Source organism: Saccopteryx leptura, chromosome 1 (assembly GCF_036850995.1).
Source record: "Saccopteryx leptura isolate mSacLep1 chromosome 1, mSacLep1_pri_phased_curated, whole genome shotgun sequence".
Taxonomy (NCBI): domain Eukaryota; kingdom Metazoa; phylum Chordata; class Mammalia; order Chiroptera; family Emballonuridae; genus Saccopteryx; species Saccopteryx leptura.
In genome coordinates, this window is record NC_089503.1 from 86,202,743 (window position 1) to 86,221,218 (window position 18,476).

The 18,476-nt window shown below is 37.9% G+C and overlaps 1 protein-coding gene across 1 annotated transcript in view; it reads left to right on the forward strand.

Moving 5' to 3' along the window:
* The window catches only part of ARHGAP42 (Rho GTPase activating protein 42), a 283,181-nt gene that overhangs the window by 97,580 nt on the left and 167,125 nt on the right, over positions 1-18,476 (forward strand). The window contains exon 3 of the mRNA XM_066371165.1: positions 5,951-6,012. Coding sequence (XP_066227262.1) covers positions 5,951-6,012 — 62 coding nt within the window. The remainder of the gene's footprint in view (positions 1-5,950; positions 6,013-18,476) is intronic.

Here is an 18,476-nt window from a genome sequence, read left to right on the forward strand (position 1 = left end):
CTCATTACAATCAACTATTAGGTGCTGAGTCTAAAAGTAGTATTTGTATTGGAAGCAGACCATAAAACCAAGTAAACCAGAAATCAGAATTATTCATTTTTGGACAAAGGGGTACAACAGCTCAGCGAGAACCGAGTTTCCTTTCTTGTAATCAAAATCGGATTTGAGACAACTCCACAGTTTATGCAGAGTAGGAGTGACCTTGGGGAAGACTGCAGACTTGCACAGTCATTATGGGGGCATTGCCTGGGAATTTTAGGGCACTGCTAAGTGGGCCGGCCAGTGATCATTTTCTGGGTTGACCAAGTGGTAGGTTCTAATGTGCCCCTGCCACTCTAAAATCAAGTCCTATATTATTTTTTATTCCAAAAATACTTGTTGACAGGCTTCTCTGTGCTAGATATTTACTTAACACCAAGGGAAAATTAATTATTAATATAGGTGATCTATATCCTCCTAGAATTTAGGCCAGTAGGAAAATAAAGCATTGATGGCATGTTTTATTGTTATTATTATTTTTTTTAAAGTTAGATTTTTATTAAGCTTAAAAAATAGCAATCCCTTGTCTTACCATGCTCCACCACTTAATTCTCCAGAATGAACACTTTGAACTTTTAGGCATTTCTTCCATTTGTATAAAATCACACGTATCTTTCTACTCCTTAAGCTTTTTATTCCAGTTTTAGATATTATTTTTTTATTTTATACACTTTATTTACACTGTGTCTTGAATTCATACTATTTTATATTCTCCTCTCCCTTATTTTGTCAGTAAAGTTAAAACTTAATTTGGCAAAATCAGTCTTTAATGTTCATATTACAGTGACTTTGCACATATTAGTCAATAATTAAGCTACTTTATTTATTTTAATTCTTATTTATATATGTAAAGCCAGTAGCCACAGCCACCATCACAGCCGCCTGGCGCATGCAGGTTCGAATTTGATTCAGACAGACGGTAATGAAACAACAGAGCCAAGAACTGGTGGGTCATTAGCTTTAATCCTAGCTTGCACCCAGTGGGCAAGAAATAAACACAGTGGGAAAACACTTCCCTTTCCATTTAGGGCTCCCGAAGCCATGGACTTATCCTAGTTCCCTAGAATCAAAGGTTTCTACCTCACCAGCCTTATTCACCTCTGTTCCCCATCTCCTTCTCTCTGCACAAACTGGCTTCTCCTTCAGCACTCCACCATCTTGGCTGCTTCTCCTCTCCTCCATGTGGCCTTTCTCTGCTCTCCTACAGCATGGGCTCCTCTGCCCCATTTTATAGTGTAGAAATCAAAAGCTTTAACCCAATATACAAACAAGGAAGACTCTGATACAAAGTCACTTATCTGAGGCATAATAGGATTCCTCATGAGAGTGCATGACCCCACATGATCCAACAGTCAAGCATGTGGGGAAAAGCTTAGTTTTGAAAAGATCTTGGTATTAAAAGGGTGGGAAAGGCTTAGTCTTAAAACTAAGCCTTAGGCTATAATGACCTGCCTACTTACAGCCTGTCCCCCACACCCAATGCAAACTATAAGCAAGCAAACATATATACTGATATATCATATTTAAAAACTTATTTGACCGACATTCCACCCCTTTTGCTCGCTTCACAATCTAAAGCACAGGTATTCCTGCACAAGGAAATTAGGCACATTACACAAATTATAACACCACAAATCATACAGTTTCAACAATTATAAAGGTACATTTCACCAGTCTCTGAGCACTTTGCCAAAAGCACAAAATGTCCTCGGCCTTCTTTCTAGCCGTATGAAAAGCTTCCTGGGGCATGGTGAGGGCCCCCAGCAAAGCTGCCCCCCACCCCCATCAGGGTATTTCACATTGTCCAAAATCCGTAAGTCCATCCAACAAAGGAGCCAGTGCCCACTCCAGTCATAGTCCAGGAATCAGTCCACGCACATGGGGCCTCAACCATACCCCTTATCCCTGCCATCCTGGCAGGTCTTACACTGTCCCAAGGAGGAGCTCGTGGCAATGGCAGTCAGCAGTTCCATCTCTGCTCTGGAGAGCATGACGGCATCCACTCCTATGTCCCAACATCGCAGACCTACCAGGGGCATAGTAGGTACACCTTGCTGCTAAGGTCTCACGTTCTGGACACTGCAGATTGCAACTCCAGCCCAATTTTCCTCATTCTCCAAAGAGGAATTGGAAACACCAGCTGCTGGGCTTGAGCCCTGGGTCACCACTGCCTCCTGCTCCACGGGCCTTGCAGCCCGAGCCATGACCTCCTGCCGCTGCTGGCTCTCTAAAACGTCCAGGGCATGCTGCAACTCATGAACCTGTGATTCCTTCTCGAACGGCTCCTCCATTTCCAAGTGAATCTCATGAACCAGGTTGGTCTCCTCTGGTGCTTGCTCCAGCTCCAGGGTCGGCATCTCTTTCTCCCATGTTTGCTCCAGCTCATTCCACTGCTCAGTTTGCAGGTCCCAGACAGCCTCTTCCACAGAGCTCTCAGTTTCCTCACTCATGGCTGTAAAAGTCAGCCAGCCTACAGCCCCCAAAAGGACAACCATGGGGAACCATAACAGCAGCCAGTCCTTTACTCCACCACTCAGAGGTGGTGTTGGCTCCATACCAATCTATATCGAATCCTGCCGACTATGCCAAATGTAAGGCCAGTAGCTGCGGCACCATCACAGCTACTTGGCCCGTGCAGGTTCACATTTGATTTGGACAGACGGTAATGCAACAATGGAGCCAAGAACTGGTGGGCCATCAGCTTTAATCCTAGCTTGCTCCCGGCAGGCAAGAAAAACACACAGTGGGAAAACACTTCCCTGTCCATTCAGGGCTCCCAAAGCCACGGACTTATCCCAGTTTCGTAGAATCAAAGGTTTCTACCTCACCAGCCTTATTTACCTCTGTTCCTCATCTCCTTCTCTCTGCACAAACTGGCTTCTCCTTCAGCACTCTGCCATGGTGGTTGCTTCTCCTCTCCTCCATGTAGCCTTTCTCTGCTCTCTTACAGCTTGGGCTCCTCTGCTCAATTTTATAGTGTAGAAATCAAAAACCTTTAATCCAATATACAAACAAGGAAGTCTCTGATACAAAGTCAGTTATTTGAGGCATAAATGGGATTCCTCATAAGAGTGCACTGCCCCCTATCATGCAACAGTCAAGGATGTGGGGAAAAGCTTAGTTTTGAAAAAATCTTAGTATTAAAAGGGTGGGAAAGGCCTAGTCTTAAAACTAAGCCTTAGGCTATAATGACCCTGCCTGCTTACAGCCTGTCCCCAACACCCAATGCAAACTATAAGTGAGCAAACATATATGTCATATTTACAAACTTATTTGACTGACAATATATAACTTTATTTTCCCAGGACTTAGTAATTGCCTTATTTATTTATTTATTTTTTAAAAAAGAGGATTATAAATATCCTCTCATCACATTCAGATACATCAGGATATTGATCGGTTCTGCTTTTTTCTTGGGAGACATTTCCTGGAGCCCTCAACCTATTTGCTCCCATCTAGATGAGATTCTCTCTGGACCTTTTGCACAACTGTTGTCCAAAAATATATATCTGTGTCATCCTGATAATTCCATTAGCTTCTTTTCTTTATTGGATCTCCTATTTCTAAATTCCATATCCTCTTCTCTTGCTTTGTTCCCATGTTTTGTTAGAATGCATCATCTAATACATTCCAATAAAAGGAAGCATATATGGGTAAGGTTGTCCTTCTTTCTTGTCTCTCTCTCCCTCTCCTTCCTTTCCTCCCTCTCTCCCTCCTTTTCTCCCTCCCTCCTTCCCTTTCCCCTCCCTCCCTCCCTCCCTCCCTCCCTCCCTCCCTCCCTCCCTCCCTCCCTCCCTTCCTTCCTTCCTTCCTTCCTTCCTTCCTTCCTTCCTTCCTTCCTTCCTTCCTTCCTTCGTCTCTCTCTCTCTCTGCTTCTATCTTTGTGATCTTTATTAAATATTTTGAAAGGTATTGAGTTAAACATCTGGGGTTAAAGTGTTTCTTTCAATTACAGTGGCCCCTCGTCTATCATGGCGGTTAGGTTCCAGAATCCCCTGCAATAGGTGAAAATCCATGAAGTAGTGACCTTATATTTATTTTATTACTTATATATATTTTAAGGCTTTATAAACCCTCTTCACACTCTTATAAACCTTTCCCACACTGTTATTAACCTTTCCCATACTTATTTTGCCGCAAAGTAATTAAAATAATATAGAAAAATACCTCTATACCACAAAATCACGATACAGAAAAAATTTAAGATACAAAATTAGATATATACGATTTAAAAATCCGTGATACAGTGAGACTGCGAAAAGTGAACCACGATATGGCGAGGGACACTGTATTTTTCTATTTATATCTCTTCTTATTCTTCACGTGCAGGAGGGCCTGCTGCCTACAATTCCTGTAGTCCAAACTGACTAACCTCTTAGCTTCTTTCTCTGTAGGCCTGTTAATGTGCCCCCCACCACCCAAAGTTTTGTTGACATTTTTTTTTCAGGCTCACACACAGAGATCTTCAATGGCAGTAGATAGCTGTTAGAATGATGATGGAATGCTTTCTTTACCAAAAGTACTAAAATATAATATGTTATTATGTACTCCAGTTAAAAACCAATGTATTTGGAAAATTTCTGTCAACTTAGTATTGTCACATTGATAGAATTATTTTTGCAGAAATTAAGACTTTTAGCTTTTAAAAAAGTTGTCCTTACTCTGAGTCCATTAGTGTGCTTATCAGATTACTCTGAGTCTCCTAGGTAACCTTTGATTTCTGTTTTGGTAACTGAATAAAACCTAATGTGAAGTAATGGTTCGGGATAGCATTTCAAACAGCTTAGTTTACTATAAACCTAGCTGTGCTGAAAAGAGGAAGAAAAAAAAGTCCTAGATTGGAACTTTAAATTCTTGAATGGAAAACATTCTTTTTCTTCTTTAATGAGTTCTGTTGATGTGACTCTTGCTCTTTTCCCCTCACCTGCTTGCTTTTGTTGTGGGCTTTATGCCAGACTTACGAGACTGTTCTCATAGCTATTGTCAACATTAGTATGGATGAAGGAAGGGGCTGAGGAGAGCCTAAAGAATTAGGGGCATAGAAGGGAAGAGTCAAAGCTTAAATGAAAACAAATTTTAGGGTAGCAAAACATTTTGATTTTAGTTAATAATTCATATTAAGTATAAGGTATAAAAATTGATATGGATTAATTAGTCCTCACAATAGCCCACTTGGCACTATGCATTTTTAAAGGATAGGCTATGGGACTCCCTCTTTATTTATTTTTGGTTTATTCTTTTAATGTTTCTGAATCTTTATTTGCTCCTTTCCCCATGCCACAGCAACCAGGGTTCAGGTAGTTTTCTAAAGCAGTTTTTCATATGCAAACTGCTTACCTGGGGATTTTGTTAAAATCCATATTCTGGATTGGGGCCTAGAGTCTGTATTTCTAATGAGTTTCCAAAATGCTGATGCTGGTGGTCATTCAACCACACTCTCTAGCAAAGTTCTGAAATACTGTGGATATGGAAGGATCACGGAAAGAAGTCAGCAGGAGACCTTGTATTACTGGCTGTTACTAGAGACATCTAAATATACTGGATTTATTGTTTCTTATAGAATTAATATATTTTTTATTATTTGTAGTATTCTGTTTAGAAGTGATTCCAGTATTCTGCTTAATAATGTGTGAGTTTTATATGTTAAATATATAAACCGTATTTCCCTAGTGTCTTTCAAGAAAAGAATATTGTACTTGATATGTTTAATCTGTAGCGGACAAACATCTCTTATGTATAGCTGTTAGTCATTGCAATTCTATTGTTTATACTTTTTTATGCTTATAAAAACATAAAACCATAAAATATATACACATTTACAACTAGCTTTACTGTAATGTTTATTCCTGTGCAGTTAGATATTAGCAATGAAAAAAGGTTAATACGTCTTTCTAAAATTTGTCTTAAATAGCTCAGTCACTAAAAGAATTTGCAAGACTACTCATCACAGTGGAAGAAGAAAGGAGAAGACTGGTGAGTTTGTTAACTCATTTTTTAATGGATTTTTAGAGAGAGGAAAGGGGAGAGAAAGAGAGAGAGAGAGATTTGTTGTTCCACTTATTTATGGATTCATTGCTTGATTCTTGTATGTGCCCTGACTGGAGATTGAACCCACAACCTTGGTATTCAGGATGATGCTCTAACCAACTAGCTACTTGGCCAGTGCTGTTACTCATTTCTTAAGAATAATGCATTTGTTTGGATAAAAATAAAGGAAAGATTAGACCTTCTGAATCAGGCTTAGCCATGTTAGACTTTATAATCTGATGCATGTACTAAATGTTACAGAAGAGAATTGTATCATTATTGAATATTTCTAATAAGGTAAGCCATTTCTATTCACTTCATTTGTTAAACATATGTCAATTACATCCATTTTGCTTTTCAGTTAATTTTTCTGAGATTTAAAAATATTGAACAAACTGCCATTAAGAAACCCATTCTAATTGAGCAAACACCTAAATAACCTTAGTGTTATAAGAAAGACACATGGCAAGTGTTAAAGGCAATTCATGGAAGAGCACCTAACTTTATCAGGGCATTAGCAGGAGATTCTTTTAAAAAGGCCACAATTGAATTGGGTCTTGAAGGTTAGGAGGATTTTGCTGGGCTGGGAGAAAGAGGAAGCCACTCTAGGTTGCTGGGTTAATTTATGTTACAGTGTCAATGCTCAGTTATTAGTAATATACATTTATCCATTTGCAAATATAATTTTGTATCCACTGTGTTCAAATTTCTGTGACATAACCTGTCTATGACCCTTATTCTTTCCATTAGTATAGGGAAAAACTAGTTTGACATAGCACAAGGATTGGTGTAATGTAGCAGCACCTAGCACATGATAAATGTTAGTGGTAATAAAAACATTGATTGTCAGTTACAGTGAGGGTTACACATTTCTTTACAATATCATCTGTGATATCACAGTACTTCACCATCCTGTTAGTGAATTAACACACATAATAAACACAAGTGTGGACGAAATGTGCTAGAAATGCAGCACAGTTTGGTGTTGTTTATTAACTGGATAAAGGAGAGCAAATTGAGGAAGGTCCTTTTAAGATGGCCTTGACTCAGGAAGCATTGCCTGAGCCAGGGAAGAATCACATAACTAGGATGTGGCAGTCATATAATGAGCCTGAGTAGAGGCTGCAAGGTGGGAGAAAGTAATACATGTATTTGTAGGATAAGTCAGCTAGTTCTTAGGCATTTGTAGAAGATTGATTGGTAGTTTGGGTTATGTATGGGGCTTCAGAAAAGGGCTAAGAAATTTTGATGTTTGTTATAGGCAGCAGGAAAATTCTAGAAATTTTTGAATAGGAAATGAGAGGATCAGTATGCAATTTAGGAGAGATTAATTTGGTGGCCATTTAGACAAAGCGAGAAGGTGTGCAAAAAATGTCTGGGAAAGAGGATTACCATATTTTCTTAGGATACATCAGCCTACCCTGGGTCTGGTCCCAGTATGAGGGAGAGAGCCATACAATGTCATCTGTACTAGATACATATAAGCCATTATGGCAGACTGACTGACCCATTTCGGGGAGAGCAGAGAAAGCTTTTCTGTAAAGGTGACTGATTGGAGTCTTGAGGCTAAATAGAACTTTTGCTTTATACATAATATTCAGTCCAACTTTCTGAGGTTACACAAAAGAAGTCCAAGTTCCATGGGGAGATGTAGGTAGTGTGTGCACTTATGGCCCAGAAGATGAGATGCTTACGGAAACAGGGAGAGAATGGTTAGAGATATATATATATATAAAGAGTTGGAGATGGCATGGAAGCCCAGGGAATATACAGTTCTGGGTTGAGTGAGGTTGTGAGTCAAATTCTGTGTAAATAATTCAGAAGAGCGATAAGCCAACTAGCATGAGCCATAACTTTAGAAAATGTGTTAGTGTGGGAAATTGTGTTGTAGCTTTCAGGGGCAAAAAAAGAGTGAAGGCACTGTTCCTACAGCGCTGAGGAGACCTGTAGGCACCAGGTGGAAAAGCTCTTCCTCTGAGCTGGGAGAAAAGAAAGCAGATTGGTTAAAATATGCACTTTGGACAGTTGATTGGGCAGATTGATAAAAGTGTTAGGAGGGAATGATCATTTGCTGTGAAAGGAGTTTGTAGAAATAGTTTAGAATAGTTGGGATCATGTTATAGAAGAGAAAAAGGACTACTGGTCAGTGATAGTCATTGAAGTTAGACATTATAAATATGTCAAATAAAGACCAATTACCATGCTTTCATAGATTTTTCTAGCAATACCCAGCACCTTGGACTATGAGCAGTAAGAACAGTTGGGAGGTCATATTCTAGTTAGTGGTTGGCACAAAACACTTGGTGCTAGATTATAGGGACATGAATTTGTATAATATGACAATGGGTCCTGATTGAATATAATGATAATTGAAGTAGGAAGACCGTACTGATAACCTTAGAAAGCAGAGAGGCCAAGCATGACTATTAGTCATATTGAAGGTTCACTAGGCACAGAGGAGATGCTAAGAGAGGACAGGGAAGTTGTGAGCAGGCGTGGGAGTTGAAACATACTGAACTAGCCAATGGAGTTGGTCCAGATAATGAAGTTAAGATGTGGCTGAGCAGGAAGTCAGACCTGAGGAATAAAGAAGGCTGAACTCAGAGGTTTGAATGTTTTATGAGCAGGATTTTGAGACATTCAATAGGATGACAGGATAAAAGACAAAGACCAAGGAGAAGAAATGACTGAGGAATGAAGTAGAGAGTCTTATAAGCAATGGAGATGGAGATTAGACCACCAACTCTTAGTGTTTCTAGTATTGTTTTTTCCTCCAGCCATGTTTCACATGTTGGACCAAGGAGGAAATTCTTCATTTATGAGCGAAGTCATATTGGTTATCCTGTTGTTTCAGAGAAGGTCTGAAATAAAGCATGCAGAATAATGTGGAAAAGTCTCTACAGATAAAAACCTAATATCAATAGATTGCATTTCCACAAAGATTCTATAAAAGTAATCAATAAACACACAAAGCTAAATGTTGGAGCAATGTTATGTTACTATAACTGAAGAAATAGCAGATAGATTTTGTATAAAGATGTGCTGAAGGATTTGTGTTTTAAAAGCTAGTGCTTCATTTTGAAAGTAGAATATTTTAAGTGTATATACTAGGGACGTGTAAAGGAGCTCTGTAATTGTATAGAAAGCCATTTAATCATTGCTTGTTTGCTTTTTCAGTGATAAATCATGACTTTCATTATTGGATTTGACCAAAACCTAAGTATGTCAGAACAGTGACTGAGCAAAAATAAAAGCTCAAGAAGATGAAAGAGTACACTTAACAGTTTAAGAAATTATTCACATCTTTACTGATTAACCATAATTAGTAAGAAGACTATATCTTCTGGGTGACCTTAAAGACTGTTTGCAGAAAAAGAGACCAAAGAAACATTGAATTTTTTTTTTAAGAAATGAAACCTCATTTTTGCTTTTTGTTAACTTTGAGGGTTTTTTATTTAAAATCTGCTAAAGCCAACTAAAAATGCAGTTTTAATGCAACAAAAACATCTCAGAAAAAGTGGAAGGAGTACTTGATTCAGATACTAACAAATGCTAACATACCAACAGAACCACCTAAGGAAGCATGAAATGCGCAGTTGAAGCGTTCTGGGAGAGACCTTGGTCTCCTCTTGTTATTTGGATTGAAATACTGAGTTTGACTGTTGCCTCCAGGCCTCTGTACTTGCCATTTCCTCTCCTTGAATTCCTGGAAGGATACTCGCCCCCCCTAGTCCTCCCTTCTCCATACTCTCCCTCTTGTACCCTGGTCCTTAGCCACAAGGCCTTTAGATTCTACTAGTGTGTCCCTACAAGCTTCTTTTGGATTTAGATCTTTGCATCGTTCGCATCCTCTGCCTTGAACATCCTGATCCATATCTTCCCATTGGCTTCATCTTGTCATTCAGACCTGACTCCACACATCTCTTCTGGGGCCTGGTTTTTCCATACAGCCTACATTAGTCCCCTTTAGTCCTTATATATTGTGACAGAAATACCTGTTCATGCAGCTTGCATTCTACTGGGGAGAAGGAGGCATTAAATGACTTATGTCTGATAGTAGTAAGCGCTAAAGAGAAAAAATAATGCAACTGGTAGATGTTGCTATTTATTGAGGTGAAGAAGGAAATGGGGAAGAAAATGTTAAAAATTTGAATTTGTTTTGATGCCTACTGGATAGCTAAGTTAGTCCAGTCTAGGGAACAGCTGGATATATGAGTCTAGAGAGTTCAGGGGTAGCGGATGGGACTAGAAATATAAATTTAGAAGTTGTCAACTTGTATTTAAAGCTATGGGGATGTATGAGAGAGTGCAGATAGAGGAGAGGAGAAAAAGTGGTCAAATTAAGCCCTGAAATGTATTGAGTCCAGAGTTTGGTCAGATGAGGTCCAATCAACAAAGGAGATTTAGATCAGTAAGAGAAGCAGGAAAAAGCTGTTTGGACAGCTTGCTTAAGTCCCATTTATTCACTTGGCTATAATGGGGTTGTAGGATGATATTAAATAGAAAGTTACAGGATGTGGACTCAGTGGCTATAGCTGTTTTTCAGGATAGAGGGTCCAAATGATCTGATTCACTCTATGCTACTCTGATCGTGCCTGGGGACTCTTCTCTTTCTGGGTATTCTGAGTCCCTAACCTTGACAAATTGTGTGTGTGTGTGTGTGTGTGTGTGTGCGCGCGCGCGCGCATGTGTAGCAATGTAAGTTTTTTATGTTTTGTTTTGTTAGCTGTATCTTTTCCACCAATTGAGGAAGCCTTAAATTCATAATATTTTAGCTTATGTTTATCTTGAAGAATTTATACAGATACACTTACCTTTTGTAGTTTTCATTTTGATTATTTTAAAACCATGGTCACTTCCAACATTTCACATTTATATTGGACCTTTGGCGTGTATAAGTTTACAGATTTGCTTTAAGTTTCCCAGGATTTAAATTCTTTCAACTTTAATGTTTGTTTCCTTTTTAAGAGTACTAAAACTCCTATTTTCTTTTTTTATACTTTTTAAAAAAGCATAAGCAGGCCTAAGTAAGGGTTAATAAAGGGCAGAATCAAAATGATATTAGATTAAAAAAAATTTATTTAGAAAATTAAACATGGTGACATTGATCCATAAGAGTACATCGTTTTGTGTAAACATTTCTATAGCATTTGAACTGTTGATTGTGTTGTGTGCCCGTCATCTAAAGTTAAATCATTTCCCATCACCTTATATTTGTCCCACTTTATACTCTTCCCCCTGCCCCTTAGATGTTTATTTTTAAAAAAGGAAAGTGTCAGAAACATAAGTTACTTGATATTGATACAAGATTTTCAACTCTTATTAGTCTCAAGAGATTTAAAAAAAAAATATCTGTGATGCTCTGTACATTAGACACTAGTCATATGAGGCTATGAATACCTGAAATGTGTTAGAAATATAATTCAAGCCAAGCAATAACAATTGGGAAACACTGCTGCAGTAATTGCTTTATATTTTTAACTGATTTAATCTGCCAGCAACTCTTTGAGATGTATGCTCTTTAAATACCCATTTAAAAAGGAGCAAACTCAGACATATATCTGGTAAGTGGTATGCCAGGCTTTTCACCCAGGTTTTGTGCTCCACAACCTAAACATAATCCCTAATGTTTCAAATTAAGGCTCTTTTAGTGAAAATTGTGTAATAATAATAGCAAACAAGTATTGTTAGTATAGTATTGCGATACCCTATTAAATGCTTTAGTTGTATCCTTTCAATATCCTGCAAAATTTAAGGCAGAACACAGGAATTTTAAGTGTTGGAATTAGATTAATTTTCAAATTCTTTGTTTTTATTTCTTTGATTGAATTCATTGGGGTGACACTAGCTAACATAACTATACAGGTTTCAGGTGCCTAAATGCACAACACATCTCTGCCCGCTGTACTGTGTGTCCCTCCCCATCCAGAAGTCATATTTAAACAGGCACATATTTCAGCAAAAACTTAATCCATTAACCCATTGACAGTTTCCATATCAAATTTTGGCCAAAAATGTTCAGTTTACCTACTTCAATTCTTTCTTACCCCCTCTTTGAACCAAGGATTCATGAAATCGGAGAATATTTTAAATGTTGAGATAATTGCTTGTTCTTGTTCCCTTAATGAAAGAATTTTTTTTTGTTCAGTGTTTGCCATACATTTCTGCAATGCACATAAGCCATCAGTAAGTGCTATTGATTAATTTGTGCTTCTAGCATTGATGTTTTTGTAAGCTTAAGACCAATTACCTGTGAAGTAATTATTGTCTCTGCTAAATGAAGCACGCTATGTTAACATGCCACATGCATAAGTATGGTATGTCTTAGGTTAACGTTTATTAGACACAAACTTGAGGAAGGCTGGCCTGTATACCAGCAATTGTACAGTGATTTCACCTGAAATTTAAAAGAAACATCTCAGTGTTCTCTGTATGCTAAGCTCTGATTTTCACATTTATTGAATTTTAGGGGCTTTCCCTGATTTCCAATTATCTGGTGAAATACTGAGGTAGAATTGAGAGGGGGCAGACCATACTGCCAAGATGGTGGGTTTTATTTTTCTCAGTAATTGTCTTAGTACTTACTTGTATTTTTTAAAGTTTGCAAAAATGCTCTTATATTAATTTCTTTCAACTGAGCAGACTGTAAATGAATGACTCAGGATGACAGAAATGACTAGTAAGTGACAGCTGAAGATGAATGAGCCCATGTCTGGCCTTTGGACTGGCCTTGCAGCTCTCTGCACTGCTGTGTCCTGTCTTCCCTTTTTTATTAAATGTTGAACACGAGTTCGGTAGAGGCCTGGTCTTTTATGTGATTCTTTTTTTTCCTTATATATATTAGGTGTTCCAAAAACCATCTTGGTTGTCCAAAATTTGGTATTTGGTAATAATGAATACAGATCAAGCAAAGGTGGTTGTTGGGAATTATCACAGCTTGCCATTTTCCATTTCTCAGGTTGTTTGACTTAATTCATTATGGTTAAGTCTAATAGAGAAATAAGCTTTCTTTGAGTAAAAATTCATTACTTTCGTGAAAAGAACTTGATTATGTAATTGCTAGGATTTCAGAAAATATAAGGTCTACCGGAAGGAAAGTTCTGTTCATTTTTGGAATAAAACAAAATACAAATTCTTCTGACTTAATTCATGTGGCACCCATCTTGAATATTTCCACACCAATCTATCTTCCGAATATGGTCCGAAATGGTTTGCTGAGCTGAATTAAGCCTGTCTGCGATCTCCAATGTTGTCAGAAAAGGATTTTGCTCCAACATGGTCTTAACAACATCGTCATCTATCAAAGATGGTCGCCCAGAACGTGGCTTATCAGAAAGGTCGAAATCACCTGTTTTGAATTTTTCGAACCATCTTCTGCATGTCCTATCAGAAACTGTACCTTCACCAAACACTTTCAATAAATTTCTACATGCTTCTGTAGCATTTCTTCCTTGTTGAAATTCGTAAAAATACAGTGGCGTAAATGAACTTTATCAGTAGCCATGGGTACACTATCGCTTCACACATAAGACTAACATGAATCAACTTTGTTTTAGTTAATTTGCTACGTCAGTATGTATACATTAAGTGATAAAAATAGAGAGGCACACATGCGCCAAATAAACATGTGCTTATGTGTCGAAACTTGTGATAGAAACAGACAGAACTTTCCGGTAGACCTTATACTTCAGTGTTCATATTTGTGAATTTTGCCTTTTGATACTAGAACTAAATAAGGACCCTTGATGACAACTAGAATGTCTGTCAGAATTCTAAAAATATCTCAGAGTAGGTTTGACATGGTGGTCAGACAGCAAAGCCCATTCTGGAAGGTTGCCTATAGTCATTTCGCTGCTCGTTAACACTGCTACCCCAGAGTGTAGCAAAGGGGAATGAAAGAGATAAAACCCAGACTCAATTTTCATGCTCTTGCAAAAGAATACTTGGAAAGGAGCCTGATGTTCCTCAGTGAAATGAGGTTTGTGTGCCGCTGAAGTTCTGCTGCCGTGGCTAGCCATCAGCAGAGGGAATGAGTGAGTACTAAGTTTTAATTGTTTCTATTTTGGTATATGATTTTCCTTAACATTTTGACATGGATGTTTTCTTCCCTTGTGACTGACGCCATCCACACAGCTGGTATTTTATTGGTACATATCAAATTGCTAGATTTAAAGATGTATAAATGAGTACGTGACAGTAAGTATCCAGTCTATATTTTCCTGTTTCCCAAGACCCCTTTATTTTTCTAAGATTAACCATGACTGTATGGAAGGATATAAAGGGAAATTTTCCACCACATAGTGGTATTTTAAAAACAATCAATTTAAAATAGGGTACTTGAATAGAGAACTTTCACATTTTCTCTTTCCTGTCAAGATATTAACTGAACTGAAAATGTATTTTTCAGTTTATTACTTTGTTACTTTGGCATAAATCTCTGGATGTTAAGGCTTTTGTCACTTGCGGCTGTGAATACTCACAGGGGCAGCAGTGACAGCTGCAGCCCCCCCCCACCCCCCCATTTCCAGTTCTTTTGTCTTCCTGCCTTGCCATTTCTCCCGGTTGTATAGTCTTTACTTTTGGAGTCATAAACTTGTACATCATACTGAAATCTTTCTGTTTTTACCTCTGAATTTTTAAAAATGTGATTACCCTATGGTGTCAGTCATCATTTTTTGTTGGTGCATTTGGGGATGGGCTGATGTTGGTCAAATAAGTTTGTAAATATGATATATATGTTTGCTCGCTTATAATTTGCATTGGGTGTGGGGGACAGGCTGTAAGCTGGCAGGCAGGGTTGTTATACCCCAAGGCTTAGTTTTAAGACTAAGCCTTTCCCACCCTAAGTGACTTTGTATCAGAGACATCCTTGTTTGTATATTGGATTAAAGGTTTTGATTTCTACACTATAAAATGAGGCAGACCGGGAGCTTGTTCTCTCTCGGTTCCTGAGATTAGCATTAGAGGAGAGAGCAGAGAAAGGCCACGTGGAGGAGAGGAGAAGCAGCCAAGATGGCGGAGTGCTGAAGGAGAAGCCAGTTTGTGCAGAGAGAAGGAGATGGGGAACAGAGGTGAATAAAGCTGGTGAGCTAGAAACCTTTGATTTTAGGAAACCCAGATAAGTCAGTGGCTTTGGGAGCCCTGAATGGAAAGGGAAGTGTTTTCCCATTGTGTGTATTTCTTGCCCACCAGGTGCAAGCTAGGATTAAAGCTGATGGACCACCAGTTCTTGGCTCCATTGTTTCATTACCGTCTGTTCGAATCAAATGCGAACCTGCACGGGCCAGGCGGCTGTCATGGTGGTCGTGCCTACCGGCCATACAGCTGATTTTTACTACATGGTTTGATGGTATTTGGTGTGTGTGTATTTGTGTGTGTGTGTGCGTGTGTGTTTTAATAGTAAGCAAAAGAATGCTTTGATATAAAAGATGAATATATATAAAGTCATCATGTAACCATTCCCCCAAACATTTTAAGCTCTTGATAGGGCATTAATTTTAAAGGGCGGAGAAAATAAACCTAAGTAAACATAAAATAGACTAGAAATCAGCAGTAAAAGATATTAAAGGAAATTATAAAATAATGTAACAAAGCAATGGATGATTGGAAAATATCAGTTGACCAACAAGACATTCAGAAATAAGAGGCTGAGCCTGACCAGGCGGTTGTACAGTGGATAGAGGGCCGGCCTGGGATGCGGAGGACCCAGGTTCAAAACCCCGAGGTCACTGGCTTAAGCAAGGCTCACCAGTTTGAGCCCAAGGTCACTGGCTTGAAACCCAGGGTCACTGGTTTGAGCCCAAGGTTGCTAGTTTGAGCAAGGGATCACTGACTCTGTTTTAGCCCCTGTCAAGGTACATATGAGAAAGCAATCAATGAACAACTAAGGTGCCACAATGAAGAATTGATGCTTCTCATCTCTCTTCCTTCCTGTCTGTCTCTCCCTATCTTTCTCTCTTTCTCTGTCACAAAAAGAAAAAGAGACGGAGGTATTCAGTGAGCAAAGGTTTTGTTTCTATGATTGTACCATATTCATAATGTTCATGCATTATCGAGGGAATTGCAAATTTAATTACTATTAAGAGAATTAAGCTTTTTAATTTAAACTTTAACATTTTGAGATAATTATCAATTTTAGGAATCCTGTGTTATGTTTGTTCAGTTTCTCCCAGTAATGATGTTCTGTAAAATTATATTAAAATCACTGATTACATTTTACTTTAGTTATAAGACTATATAATTAAAATAATAAATTATTCATGAACTTGCTGTTTGTCTTAGAATCTAATTCTTGGAAGACAGAAGTCTCACTCTTAGTGGATTTTTATCAAGATGCCTTTTGTTATGTCTGGATGAGATTTGTTATTTGTATGTTACCCAGGACACTCATTTGCAAATGAAACCTAAAATCTGCTGGGGAGACACTGAGGCATCTCATTTATATGTAAGTGAGATTCAGGAACAGCTAGAGTCATGAACTCTGAGGACTCTGAGAGACTTTTTGTCTCTGCCTTTTATTTGCATATCAGCTTCATTCTCTTATTTGGCTTCTTTCACTTGGTAAGTCATAAAAATTGCCACCATACTTGACAGAAATGATTTTGGGAGGATTGTCTTAAGTTCCCATGGTAAACTTAAAAAAAGAACTGAGAGCTCTGATTGGTCCAGCCAATGTCATTTAAAGACCCTTGACCAATTACCCAAGGTCAAGGGAAGCAAATATGTTGCATGTGTTTCTCTGAATATCAGCATTTTTTTCAAAAAACAAGGGAATTATTGTGATTTGGATAATCACCCAACTGTTGTCTATTACAGCATGTTAATGGCCTTAAGAAATTTCCAGTTAACTTTGTTATTTGAACAGAAAATTATGATAGTGAATTGTCTGAAATTTTACAGGAGTTAGAAAACATATGGTATTCATTCATCCAAACATTAGAAACATTCATTTTAAAAACCAGGAATCAGCCTGACCTGTGGTGGCGCAGTGGATAAAGCGTCAACCTGGAAACACTGAGGTTGCTGGTTCAAAACCCTGGCTTTGCCTGGTCAAGGCACATATGGGAGGTGATGCTTCCTGCTTCTCTCTCTCTCTCTCTCTCTCTCTCTCTCTTCCCCCCTCTTCTCTAAAATGAATAAATAAAAAAAAATAAATAAATAAAAACCAGGAATCAGATAAGGATGTGTACTATTACTTCTCGAAATCAGTATTGTTTTGAAGAGCCCCGGTCTGTGGAGTAAAATAAAATAAAAGGCATAAAAGATCTAAGACTTAGTTTTGTTTTCCCCCTATAAAATCCTAAATAATCTACAGAGAACTTATTAGAAATAATAAGAGTTTAGCCAGGTTGACAGATATAAATCAGCTTATATAAATCACCTCAAAAATTTGCTAAAAAAGAATACAATGCTTAAGAATAACTCAACAAAGATGTTCAGGACTTTGATGAGTGAAATTACAATGCTTTATTTTAAGATAGTAAGGGAGATCTGAATAGAAAAACTAAACCAAGTCAGTGGAAAAGAATGATTTTAACCAACATTCTTCTTTTCCCCCAACTATTCTAGACAGGAGAATTTACTGTAACAATCTAATAGCAATTTGATTAATTTTTTACTAGTGTAGTGGTAAACCACAGGCTGGTCCTGAGATAGTGTATTTCCCCTTTTCACTGGGAAAATATGGTTACCCTATAAAGACCTTACTTGAACCATATTTCTACACTTCTTGCCAAATCTTTGGATGTTTTAAGCTATTTTTCAACACAAACACTGCTGTTTGAAAAACCAATGTATTCTTCATTTGTATAACCATAGCTAACTACCTTGGTGGCAGGAGAGTGCTCTACATAATAATTAAGATATTTCTATTTAAGTATCTTACCGCAAAATAAATTATCCTCATTGATTTGAGACATTTAATTCTGTTCACTTTTTATTTCTCTCACAGTATAATTTTTGCTCGTCATACATAACAGCACTATTTAAGGGATGCAAATAAAGTGTATTTTTCATAGTCAGCATGAAACCAGAAGACAGAGTTGGGAAAGTCTTGATTCCAGTTAATTGTTGACATCAAGCAAAGCACTAAGCCCTTGGGATTTTGTTTTCTTTTTTATACATGAAGAGTGTTCTGCGTTTCTCAGACTAGAAAGTAGAAACCACCAGCAATGTGTTACATCTTACATTTTAGTAATTCCATATTTATTTTAACGTGGTTTGGATAAAGAACAATTCCAGATTTAACTGAAATTACTTTGTAGGAGTCTCAGTAAAAGAAAAGAATAAACTTATAAGGAAAAAAATGTACAAAGGATATCACTAAATCCTGCAAGTAGTATGTGAGTGATGGCAGTTTGGGAATCTGGAGTAGGTGATCCGTTTGCTTCAGATATGTTAAATTTTGATTG